Below are 13,624 nucleotides of genomic sequence, written 5' to 3'. Positions count from 1 at the left end.
ATCTAGGCATGTGTTGCCTTCCTCTTAATGACATAAGTTACAAGGCATGCATTGCCTCCTCATAATGGCATGAGTTACACTCCCCAAATGGTATATTTTACTCTTCCTCAAGGCATGCTTATTACTCCTTTATGACCAGAATGTTGAAAAGTGTAACTAGGTTCGGTCTGCATAATGACGTGTAATTATGATTTTATGCCACTGATGAAAAGAAGAAAAATAAAATTATTATTGTAATGCTTGTCTCATGGGTTTCATGAGCAAGAAATTTTATTTTTAGTATGACTCCCATTGAGAGTCCTTAGGATTGGTCATAAAGTCTAATTGAGTCAATGTCATGTATGAAGGACCCTTCTTGGGCATGTTACATCTTGTATGAGCCATTTAATAATTGTGTAAGCCTTCCAAAACTAAGCACGAAACCTCTCCTTGAAGTCGGCTATGAAATGGAGAATATAACTTACTTAATGGACATGTCGGCTCTCATGTACTCATGTCGGCTCATATACAGGGGCAAACTACTATAAATAGGCTGCTCGGATTTCATATTTGTCACTGAATTTTGGTAATCTCAGTTTGAAGTGTGAAAGTGCAGCAATGGGAAAGGATAGCAGTGCAAAGGTACTAGGATAGCAGTGCGAAGGTATGAGGACAACAGTGCGAAGGTGTAGCAGTACAACAAGTGTGAGGTATAATAATTTGAAGTTTAGTACGAAAGTGACAAAGAAGGAGTTAGCGAAGAGAGAGGAAAAGAAACGAAATATTCCAGCATTAGTTTTGGGATTATTTTCGGCTAAGGGTTTTCTAAAGTGTAGTGTTGAACCAAGGAACCGAAATTCTAAAGAGTAGCCAAGAAGATCGAAGAAGCAGAGGTTTGATCATTGCAGGAAGAACCTCATCAAAGAGGATTTGTGTCTTCGTCTTGGAGGGGCAAATAGGTCAAGGGTCTTGGCCTTGGTATTTGTCAATTGGAATCTCTATAAGAAGAAGAATTTGTTTGGGTTTCCCTCTCAAAGAGAGAGGTCTCGCCATGGATGATAGCCTATATTTTATGTCTCTTGTCTCTTTATGCTTTATGCATTGGTAGTTGTTTGATGAAGAATAATACTAATAATCTAAGTAAAAGAAGATCCTAATCTAAAGAAGTAAAAAGCAGTCACAAGCAGTGACTAATAGAATAGAAATCACTTAATCTCTATGCCCTAGATTTCTCAACATGATATCAGAGCCAAGGTAACTAAGTCAAGGAAGGGCATCTTATCAAGGGACACTCAAGGATCAAATCTCAAGAAAGGCATCAAAGCAAAGATCATCTTGAAGTCAAAAAGTCTACAAAGAAGTATTAGGATCATCATCAAAGAAAAGAAGGCCAAAACCCTATGTCTACTCAAGTTGAAAGGATCTACAAATCAAGTTGAAGTGTTTTGAAGTCTATTCATCCAAAGGAAGCTAGAGGCATTGTCATCAAGACTCTAAGGCGATCTCTCTCAAGCAAGATCCCTACCATTGAAGACATCATCATCATCAAAAAGATCCAAGGGATCTCCCTCTCTGTGGGATCAAGGATCATCATTGAAGAAAACTATCTTCATCAAAAGAAGTTTTCTATCCTCTATATCATCATCAATAGCAAGGAGAAAGAAGCATCCTATCAAGTAAGTATATGACCTTATCTGAATCTGGCAAAATGTCTTTTTGCAAGGAAAGCAACAAATTGGTTGGGGCTTCAAACTATCTTGCATGGAAGAAAAGGACAGATCTGAATCTCATTGAAAATGAGGTTATGGAAATCTCCAAGGATCTATCACAAAACCAGGAGAGGAAGATGCTCAAGCACTTGCCAAGTATATGAAGGGGGAAGTTAGGGCTCAAAGGATTCTCATAGAATCCATCAAGGATCCCCTCATCCCATATGTATCTAAACTCAAAACTTCAAAAGAAATTTATGGCAAACTAGTAGAGTTGTATTCTGTAAGCACTACTAGAGAAGTTATCTCATTAAGGCAAGAACTCTACAAGATGAAAATGTTTAGGGTAGATGGAATAACCTCATACTTTATGAGGATATCTGAGATCTGGGATCAACTACAAGAACTGGGAGAAGTCATGTTTGATAGTGAAATGACTACAGTGGTATTAAATGCACTACCAGAGGAGTGGGGTAACTTTACTTCAAGTATTTATGGGAAGAAAGAAGCTACTCCATTCCAGGATCTATGGTCACTATGCAAGATTGAATAATCTAGACTAAAGGCCAAATCTGATGTGGGAGCAGGTGAGCAAAATCAAGCTTATGCTACAATGACAAGAAGAAAGGGACAATTTGGAAAGTTTGGTCCTCAGAAAAAGAAAAAGAACATGGTTAAAATCCAATGTTATGGATGTCAAGAATATGGACACTACAAAAGACACTGTCCTAAGATCAAGAAGGACAATAACAAAAGAAGAACATAAGAAGCTCATATTATCGAAGAAGTGGAGGAAGCTGAAAAGAAGAAATCCAAGAAGGAGGAAGTAATAGATCTCCACTATTGAGATAGTCTTCCTCACCTAACTTATTTTCAACTTCCTAAGTCTTCTGTTGTATGATATGTCTATCATGATTCACTAAATGGGATGCATCAAGTCACCATAGAAGCATTGAAAGCAATAGCTCGGGACATCATCATAGAAAAGCATGAAAGATGGTTAGAATCTATGGGAGTCGATGATAGAGCTCTTGGGAATCTCATTGGGAACATAAGTAGCAAGGTCATCTAGTACAAGGTTCACCATACATCTCTCAAAAGGAAACATCTGCTGATGGGGATACTTTAGATCAGTGTTTCGAACATCTCGATAACATCCCGATTTTATCTTAAAATCACGATTTTTTGGCCTAGCCAATGTTTGCCGATTTTTAGAGATATTTTTATGGTATCTTAATTTTGTTGATGTTTGCCGATTTTTTACCGATATTTTCCCGATTTTTGCGATTTTTTGGTTTTTTGGACCCTTGCCGATTTTATCCCGATGCCAATGTTCGCAACATTGCTTTAGATCCTCCAGATTCTCTAATGGAATCTTCATTGAAAGGTTCACCGATCATGAGGAAAAGCAAGTGTTTCATCAAAAATTCCAATTTTGTGGAATTCATGGGATGATGGTATGATGACATAAAAATGAAGCAGTTCAAGGGATTGAAGCTCTTTCAACCAATGAAGTTGTTGCAGGAAGTCTGGATGACCCAAAGAAAAAATGAGGTGAGTATGCTTACATTTGATATTGTGGAAGTCATGCCATATGGTTGCAAGTAACATGGATCAATGCTCTATCTTGAGAGCATGATCAAAAGTAAGGATCTCCTCCCTCAAAGGAATGCAGGAATGCATGGGTCACATATTCACTAAATGAAAATCAACATAAAATGTCCTCATATGAAGTATGAGGTGGTTGACTACAATTAAGGAACTCTAATTGGAATCTCCTAGGAATGTAATGTGCGAAGAAAGGAAGGAAGAGATCATGGAATATGTAACCATGGTAAAGGCAATCAACATCCGAAAGACCAAGAAGATTTGACTAGGATATCTCCATGGAAGATATGAAGACTCTGATGAAGTCTGAAAAGGAAAGAGACCCTTGACAATATATATATCTTTGGTGATGTTGATTTTAATGTTCATTCCTTTACTTTCTGGATGGGTTTACGTAAAGTTGCCAAGGGAAGATCTATGGATGTCTTCCACCACTGATGCACATGTCGTAGGATGTAAAGATCCTTAAGTAAACATGGCATGAAGAAAGCAGCATGGCATGAAGGAAGGCTAGATATGGACTGATGGATCACTTTCCGATGATGACATGGTTGGATCATGGATGAAAGTGATGGATGGTCAGTGCCCTGTGTAGAAGTCACAAACATGAAGACTCCTAAATAACGAAAAGAAGTTCATGACATCATAAAGAGGAGTTCTTCAAGCAGTTGGTTGTCCCATCATCTCCACCTAAGGAGTTGTTGTAGGTCGCTAATTAAGAGGGAGCCTGGAAACAAGTTTCTGACTTGGAAGAAACATGGAAATTCCTAAGCCAAGAGGGAGCTTAGGTACATTCCTTTTGTATGAGTGAGTACATTCCTTTATTGGAATAGATATGTCCTCCCTAATTAAGAGGGAAAGATAGACACATCACTCTTGTCTTCACTTGGGAAGACAGAATAGAGGATTGGGTAAGCATCTGGTATCTGATGCTCTTTGAGGATGTATTAGGGATCCAAGATAAGAGTAGTCATTGAGGACCGATACTCTTTGAGGACTCGAAATCCAAGATAGGAATAGTCCTAGTGGAACACACCCTGACAACTCGGGTGGGTTATGTTCTGAGAGAGACAATGATGAGGGTGTTTATACATCATTGGTCTCGCCAGAATTGTGCTCAGATCTCGTGGAAAGATAGAGCTATTAGTCAAGGGCTTGCTATGTGACAATGTTGGTTGATATGATGCTAAAAAAATGGGTTACGAATCTAATTCTTCAGATTGAGAATGACCAAGTACCAATATGATTACCTCCCTAGTTAAGAGGGAGTGTTGAAAAGTGTAACTAGGTTCAGTCTTCATAATGACATGTGTAATTATGATTTTTTGTGATTGATGAAAAGAAGAAAAATAAAATTATTATTGTAATGCTTGTCTCATGGGTTTCATGAGCAAGAAATTTTATTTTTAGTATGACTCCCATTGAGAGTCCTTAGGATTGGTCATAAAGTCTAATTGAGTCAATGTCATGTATGAAGGACCCTTCTTGGGCATGTTGCATCTTGTATGAGTCATTTAATAAGTGTGTAAGCCCTCCAAAACCATGCACAAAACCTCTCCTTGAAGTCGGCTATGAAAAGGACAATATAACTTACTTAATGGGTATGTCGGCTCTCATGTACTCATGTTAGCTCTCATGTACTCATGTTGGCTCATATACACGGGAAAACTACTATAAATAGGTTGCTCGAATTTCATATTTGTCATAGAATTTCGGTAATCTCAGTCTGAAGTGCAAAGGTACTACAGTAATTACAGGAGTGCGAAAGTGTACAGTGGGAAAGGATAGCAGTGCAAAGGTAGTAGGATAGTAGTGTGAAGGTACAAGGATAGCAGTGCGAAGGTACAGCAGTACAGCAAGTGCAAAGTACAGTAGTTTGAAGTTAAGCAATACAAAGGTGACAAAGAAGGAGCCAGCGAAGAGAGAGGAAAAGATACAAAATATTCCAGCATCAGTTTTGGGACTGTTTTGGGCTAAGGGTTTTCTGAAGTGTAGTGTTGAACCAAGGAACCAAAATTCTAAAGAGTAGCCAAGAAGAACGAAGAAGCAAAGGTTTGATCATTGCAGGAAGAATCTCATCAAGTAGGATTTGTGTCTTGGCCTTGGAGGGGAAAATAGGTCAAGGGTCTTGGCCTTGGTATTCGTCAATTGGAATATCTATAAGAAGAACATTTTGTTCGGGTTTTCCTCTCAAAGAGTGGAGGTTTTGACCCTCGCTGATACCCTATATTCTGTGTCTCTTGTCTTTTTATGGTTTATGCATTTGTAGTTGTTTTGATGAAGAAGAACACTAATAACCTAAGTAAAAGAAGATCCTAATCTAAAGAAGAAAAAATAAATCACACGCAGTTACTAATAGAAGAGAAATCACTTAATCTCTATGCCCTAGATTTCTCAACACATAATTCATTACTTCTCTTATATATGTATCTCATATCATCTCATCTCCTCGCTACTTGTGCATTGTGAAAGAAGGATTCGAACTTGAGAGAGAGAGTTGGAAAGATTTGAAGAAGATTGTGAGAGAGAGTGAGACATGGAGAGTAAAAGCAGAACTTCAAGGTTGATTCAATGTTTGCATCAGCTATTGCTACCGGTGATCTTCATGGAACAACTTGTTCAAATTTGGGTGAACTTAATCATTCTCTTGATCTCTCATTGTACTTTGTATCTCTGCTAAACAATTGATACCTAATAGAAGAAGAATCTAGTTGGGTTTTCCCCTTGTGGGTTTTTCCCTGGTCATTAGACTTAAATTTTGTGTCTCATTCAGTTCTTGGTTGTCTTCTATTGTGCATTTGATTTATGTTCTATCTACAATTGTTTAACTAAAATTGCAACATAAAGAAGTTTTGTAATAAGTGATTGTTACAACATAGAACATTTGATTTTCAACATTATTTTGCATCAAGTTGGATTGTGAGTGTTTTATTTTACCTGCAACGTTACCTTATACTTCTCTTGTACTTGTCATTTGAATTACTTGCTCATTTGGCCTACAATATTGTTCTATCTTTTCTAACCATCTCTTTAAAGTACAAGATTTATTTATTTTGCAAGTTCTATCTTATTGCTCATATTTCAATATTGTGCTATCATATTGTACTAATGTTTGTCTTGCAACACCGCATATCTTGTAACTTGAACAGTGTTGCAAAGGAGCCCCCCCCCCCCCGATCCCACTCCCAATCTGCGCTCCGAGCAAGAGTGACACGGAAGCGGTTCAGAAGCGCGCTGCGATTTCGGGAGTGCGCTCCCTAAAAAAAAATCAGCTCCTTGGTTTTTTTTCAAATCAACAGAGGGAGCGTCCCTCCCGTCGCTCCGGGAGCGATTTTTACAACCCGGCAGCAGTCGGGGAGCAATTGCTCCCCACTGCTCCCAAGTTATAAAAATCGCTCCCAGTGGCGGTGAGTGACGCCTAGAAAAAATGTGCGGAAAAAAAAAATAATAATAAATAAATAAATTAAAAAAAAAAATTAAATTAAATAATTAATTATAAATAAATAAATAAATAAAATTAACAAAAAATTCGCAGGAAAAAAACGCGATTTGTGTGAAAATAAAGTGAGGGAGGTAGGAAGCGAGGGTTGGAGGGAGGGAAAGAATATAAATAGAACCTCCCTCATTCATTTCATCATTGTTTGAGAGTGACAGTGATAGTAACAGTGACAGCGAGAGAGAGTGAGAGAGAGAGTGAGAGTGAGAGCGAGAGTGAGAGCAAGAGAGTGAAGAGCAAGCAGAAAGCAAGAGAGAGCAAGGAGCAAGGAGCAAGAGAGTGAGAGAACAAGAGAAAGCAAGGAGCAAGGGGAGATTGAAGAACTTGCAAGGGGAGATTGGAGGCCAAAGAAGTAGGCTCTACAATAGAGTGTCTAGCAATTTTTTTTTAATGTTCATTTCTAAATAAATAAATAAATTTTTTTTTCTATTTCCCATTCCCATTCCCATTCCATTTTTTTAAATTTTGCAGATTCAAAACTTAAAATTTCAAACATCATGGTTATATTTCTTGGCATTTTCTTCTTCTTGGTTCCTTTTTTGATTATTATGGTGTTGGAGAGTAGAAAAATGAGGGTTGAAAATGAAGAAGGGGGTCATAGTGGATTTGATGAAAACCCCGGTGAGGAGGAGTTGGAGGAGAGTGAACATGAGTCAGCGCAAAAAAATAAACAAGTCCAAACCCCACTATGGAAATACGTTAATAGGCCTGAAGCAGGGAAAGGGGGTGGAACCACTAAATTTCATTGCCCCCATTGCAACAATAATTACACAGGTTCATACCCCCGTGCCAGAAAGCACCTCTGCGGGAAAAGGCCATGGGATGGAGATAAACAAATAGGAATCAAAACTTGTACAGGTGTGTCAGCAGCAGATAGAGTCAAATACATAAGGGAAGAGGAGGAAGCCCAATACAAATCTAAAAAATCAAAGGATTTCTTTGAACCAAGCTCACAATCACATGCACAAAGAACTCCTTCAGCATCCTCCCAAGGCAGTGGATTTGGAGGCACAGGGTCACCAAGTTTAAGGCGGAGAAACATATCAGATTTCCTTGATGAAGGGTGTAGGAATGATGTGGATTCAAAAGTTTATAGGTTTCTCTTTGCATGTGGGATACCATTCAATGTTCTTCCCTCACCTTATTGGCACGAAATGGTTTTTGCAATAAATGATGCCCCTAAAGGATACAAGAGCCCTGGGTATGACAAGGCAAGAACCGTTGGACTTGATCATGAAAAAGCAAAAATATCACATTCTTTGAATAGAATGACAAGTTCTTGGACTGACCATGGGGTGTCCATTATATCTGATGGATGGACAAATGTAAAAGGCAAGCCATTGATAAATGTTCTTGTTGTGTCTGTTAGTGGTGCCATCTTTCTTTCAGCATATGATTACTCAGACAAGTTCAAGACCAGCATCAACATTGCAAAACCATTACTTGAAACAATTGAGTGTATTGGGCCATACAATGTCATCCAAGTCATCACTAATAATGCTCCTAATTGTAAGGCATCAGGAGCAATTATTGAGGATAAATACCCCAACATATTTTGGTCCAGGTGTTTGGTTCACACAATGAACCTTTTGATGCATGATATTGTTAAGAACAAAAGCGAACAATACAAATGGATTGGTGATTTGTACAAGAGAAGCAAAAAAATGATAAAATTTATTACAAATCATAGCAATACCCATGGCCTTTTCTGCAGTCACTCAAAAATTGGAGTTGTTGAAGATTGCGAGGACTAGATTTGGTAGCTATTACCTCACTTTCAAGTGCCTTTTGAAGGTAAGAGAGTCATTGGCTAGCATGGTATCAAGTCCACACTGGTAGGTATTAAAGGAAAGGGCTACAAATGCAGCTGACAGGCAAGGTTTTGAACAGGTGGAGGAGGCCGCTCTTGATGGTATGTTTTGGGCACATGTGAGGCAAGTATTGGATTTCACCAAGCCCGTTTATCACATGATTCGGTTTGCAGATACAGCTAAACCAATGATTGGCGAGGTGTATGAGCAGATGGATACCATGTTGGAGCAAATAAAAGATATTGTTCATAACAATGATCCCAACTTGTATAAATTGATTCATGATTGTGTGTGTATACGGTGAGATAAACTTAATGTTCCACTATATTGCTTGGTGTATATCCTTACGCCAAAATACTACTCTACATCTTGGTTGGGCCAACTTGCACCAAGGGGTGGGGTTAGGGTCAAACCCCATATAAATGAAGAGTTATCTACAGGATATTTGCAAGCATTAGAAAAGTTGATACCTGACAGGAAGGAATGTGCTAGTGTGCATCTTGAATTAGGCAGATACTTCAGTTGCACTGGTTTGTTTGGTACCTTTCATGCAATGGAAGATAGAGACAAATTTGATGCTCTCACATGGTGTGAATCATATGGTGGCTAGGGACTTTTGCCAAAATTGGCAAAAAAAGTTCTCTCACAGGTTGTAAATACTTCTTCTGCAAAGAGGTGTTGGAGCACCTACAGCTTCATACATAATGTGAAAAGAAACAAACTCAATGAAAACCGGGCAGAAAGCTTGGTTTATGTGCACTACAACTTGAGGTTGTTGAGTCATTACTGTGATCAGGCTTATGAGGATCCAACATATAAAATTTGGGACAAACACCCAGAGGATGATAATTTGGAGGATGGCACTATACATCTTGAAGAACCGGAAGTGGAACTTATGGGAGAGGAAGATGAAGTGATAACCATGCCACCTACACCATCTAGTAGCAGTGCTCGAGTTTCGAGTCTTGTTCCTTTGTTGTCGTCGCCTCCATCTACACCCTCACGTGGAGGGCATGTGCCTTCTGGTTCTGGTCGTAGGTCTGTGCAAGAGGAGACTCCTAGAAGACCACCACGACCTGCTCATACATCAAACACTTCTTGTGGCAAGGGCCACATGAAGTAGTAGATAATAGATTTACAGTTTACTTGTCTTTTCTAGTTTCTATTAGTTTTCATAACTGTTGAGTCTTGACTCTTTCATATCATAATGATATTTTTTGTAAACAATATATGACTGTGACAATTTAAGTTTGAAGTTTGAAGTTCGCAATTATAACTCATTGGTAATGATTCTGAATTATGAATATGATGCTTCGTGAAAGTTGTTTCATTTCATTTCATGATTAATTTTATAACATTTCATTTCATGTTAGATATTATTTCTTGTAATGGTTAAACTTAGCTTACAAGTACAACTTTGGTGATCAATGATGATAAATGTTATATATTGAATTTTCAATTTTGAAAGCTTGAAGTTGAAACTTTAAGATTGATGAATCATGATTCACGAGACTCAATATGTTGTATGTTACTAACTTGTGGACGTGGTTGATGAAGATTATAACTTCTAGATGATTGATGTTATATGGTTCAATGATCAATCTATGTTTTTTTATGTTTTTTATATCTAATTCATCATTCCACATGTTTTTGTTGACATATCTGTATCATATATATATATATATATATATATATATATATAATATAAAATCGCTCTGGGACTCGCTCCCAAACTGAGAGCTTTTAAAAATGTCGCTCCCACACCCGTTCTCGCTCCCGCTCCCCACTTTCGCTCCCGCTCCCAAGTAACACTAAACTTGAAGTATCATTTTATCATCTTGCAAGTATTATAGCTTTATTTGAGCATTGTTTATAATCCATTGGTCTAGCACACTTTATCTTGTTGACGACATATTCATTTAATTGAATATGTATTTTGATATCTACATTGCTAATCAATATTTATACTTGCCAATTAATTATTAATTCAAGTTATATTGGATGGTAATTTCATTCCCTTGATCTCCTAGAACTTGTTGTTTTCAATAAGTTTTCCTTTAGTAATCATCTTTAGGGACTACCCCCCATAGGTTGCCTAGGAGAGAGCTTAAACAAAGAGAGTTGGGAATAGGTGATAGCCCCTTCTCTGAACATCATGCCTTAAAGGCTATACCTTCTCGGGTTGAAAATTATTCCTGCATTTAGGTGTACATCTTAGGTGACAACAAGCCATAATCACTAGTGATGGCCTCCATACATAGCAATACATAGTACTCTATCTACTTAAGGGGTTAGGGATGTTATGACCCTAACAATCATTGCACCATGTTGACGGGTCGTCCATACTTAAAGGTATTTGTTGTGCTATTTTCAATGTTTTGAAGATAGACATTGTAAACTTGGCATAGTTTTCTTCCCCCTAATGGAGATGTCCTACCTTCATGGAGGTTATTAATTGAGGATTTGTATATGTGGCATAACCACTTCTTATTTTATAATTTAATATTGTTGACGTTATCCACCTTAGTTTGGTAGTGGATAATGGTTTTTATGTTCTCCTAAGCTATATCTAAGGCTAAAGAAGGATATTGTTATTTTATTGAGAGGGTTGTTGAGCCTATAACTCTATGGGAAGAATACATTATTATTGTCTCATCCTGGTCATTTTTAAGCTGAGAAAAGTTTCATAATTACATGCTTCATTTCCTCCATCTTATGCGTACATGAACTCCTTGTATTATGAAAAAGTTATTGATATCTAACAAAGTTGCATCTTACAGATATCATAAGCCAGAATCACTTGCCACCAAAAAATTATGTACTTACTAATAAACAAAAGAAAAATAGGAAATTGCAATGCACTGTTGTGTATGTGTACTCCTTATGAATTTTTAAGAATGAATGTGTCTTACATTCCATCGTTCTTGCCAACAGGTTCATCATATTGCACTCCAACCCAAAATCCAGGAGGAAGAGTTTCTGCCCTGCCCACAAACATAACCATGCCCCTCTTGCCTCCAGGATCAACTTCACATCTATCACCTACCTACAAGTTTAAATGTGACATTGCCTTGTCAGAAATCACCACAGAAAACTTAATATAAAATCTGTGCCAAATTGATATTTCCAGAGAGATCCATAAATGATTAAAATTAACAGATAAATCTGAAATCAAATGCTGTGTCAAAAATCTATTATGTATGTGAAGTCGAAAAATCCAAACAAAAATGCATACAACAGACAAAGCCAAGCTTCAAAACCCTCACTCAACTAATCATATTTGACTGAAATTCATGCTGATGATTTGCCCCAAGATGGCCAAGCATATGAAGAAGCTATGGATGATTTCAGGACTGCAGATTCAAGCATTAGCCATGAGTTGGAGACCTCCATGGCTGCAAAATTTTGTTCTATTACATCCTGATTTGCTAAGGAACTCCTTGCTTTGCTTTGGTTATATATTTTTATAAGATTTAATCCCCTTTGAAGCTGATAGTCTTTTGTCTTTCAGGTTTGATGCTTTTTTCCCAACCCTGGGTGAGAAAGTCTTCAGCACATTAACAAGGAAACATCACCAAGGAAAGCAAAGATTCCATGGCCCAATGGTAAGCTTTACTTCCCTATCTTCTTCAATCAAGTCTTATTCCTATTCCCTTAATTTATTTTCCAAGCAAGTTATGTTTCTCATGTCTCACTTTCAAATAAGTTGCTCCGCTCAATGCTTAATCACACTTGTTCCCAAATTTAGCTACAAAATTTTATTGATCTCATCAGATTTCGAAATGAGTATGCCAAGTTGCTAATGCTTTGGATCACCACAACAAAGGAAAATCACATGAAAAAAGAAAATGGCTTCACAACATTTCATCCAGACTAAATATCCCATGCTTGATGGAGGAGGAAAATTAATAGTAGAAATGAAAGGAATTTTGGATAAACATAGAAAAAAATTTAAATCAAAGCAAATCACTAATTACCTCATAAAGTAGATAAATTTTCCCACTAAAGAACCAACATGTAGATATGAAGCTTGACCCCACCACCATCTCCGCCTAAACTCTAAGGTCAAAGCAATGAAAAGGGGATAACTTGTAAAGTAAAAATAGTGTTGAATATAAACAGAGATACATAAATATTTACCAAATAATGTTTGCTATTCAAATGGTCATGACCCTTAACATTTCAATTGTATGAATCCACTGATATTTAGCAGCATATCTTCATCTCTAAAATTTATTTGACTTCCAATATATATATAGAGACAATTGGCCTTAGCTTGGGTGGGCAAAGTACCATGTTCAAATCCTGTGTGAAGAGTCTGCCCCTTGTGGGTCAATTGCGGTTGGCAAAGTAACACCAATCACTCTTGGATAAATGCGTGAGGGTGCAATGAGATGTTTCCAAACAATTAGCCCAAGGGATTAGTTCAAACGGTTCTTGCCAATGCTGTTGGGTATTTGGCTAGCTTTGTGCCGGTAAGTGTTTAGTTTGAATCCCAGTAGGTGAGACACACTAGTCTACACTGATGGGTTTACTAGGGATGCCATCCACAGCTATTGTAAGGCATCTCTTGGGCTTCCCTGTGAGGTTTTTCTTGGAAAAAATATATATTTATGTCTCTGTGTGTGTTTTGTCAAGCATGGCTTGTGTGGCCAGTGAGTGTGGGTCATTAATATAGCCCTCACCAAGCTTTACATCTTTCTAGTGACATGCAAGTGCTTGAGCTCATGGCTGTAGATGCATACCACTGCACGCAATAGTAGTTAGGCCAAGTGCAAGTCCTAGGTAACTTTAGAAAATATAGATAACTGCCATTTGCAATTGCTTAGCCAAAGAACAACCACACTGAATTGTGCTGATAGATCCCCCATGATGCTAATTTGGGCATTTTAGCATAAACCATGATAAGTGAAAACTTGTTCCAAAAAATATATTGAATATTTCAAATTTTTCCTCTATTTCTGATAGTAGTAATTGTTTACGTTCATAATTTCTTACAGCACTTTAGATTCCATGGCAGT

At 37.6% G+C, this 13,624-nt stretch overlaps 1 protein-coding gene across 2 annotated transcripts in view; it reads right to left on the bottom strand.

Moving 5' to 3' along the window:
• EMB2804 (tubulin folding cofactor B) overlaps positions 1–13,624 on the bottom strand; it is a 287,364-nt gene that overhangs the window by 110,865 nt on the left and 162,875 nt on the right. For both annotated transcript variants that reach the window (XM_089384839.1, XM_089384838.1), the window contains exon 8: positions 11,516–11,649. In XM_089384839.1, coding sequence (XP_089240965.1) covers positions 11,516–11,649 — 134 coding nt within the window. The remainder of the gene's footprint in view (positions 1–11,515; positions 11,650–13,624) is intronic.

This window comes from Pinus tabuliformis, chromosome Q (assembly GCF_031772625.1).
Source record: "Pinus tabuliformis cultivar Carrire ecotype Pingquan chromosome Q, CPIR1, whole genome shotgun sequence".
In the NCBI taxonomy this organism is placed as follows: domain Eukaryota; kingdom Viridiplantae; phylum Streptophyta; class Pinopsida; order Pinales; family Pinaceae; genus Pinus; species Pinus tabuliformis.
The sequence above is the reverse complement of the archived record's forward strand: the minus strand, read 5'-3'. Positions and strand labels throughout refer to the sequence as shown.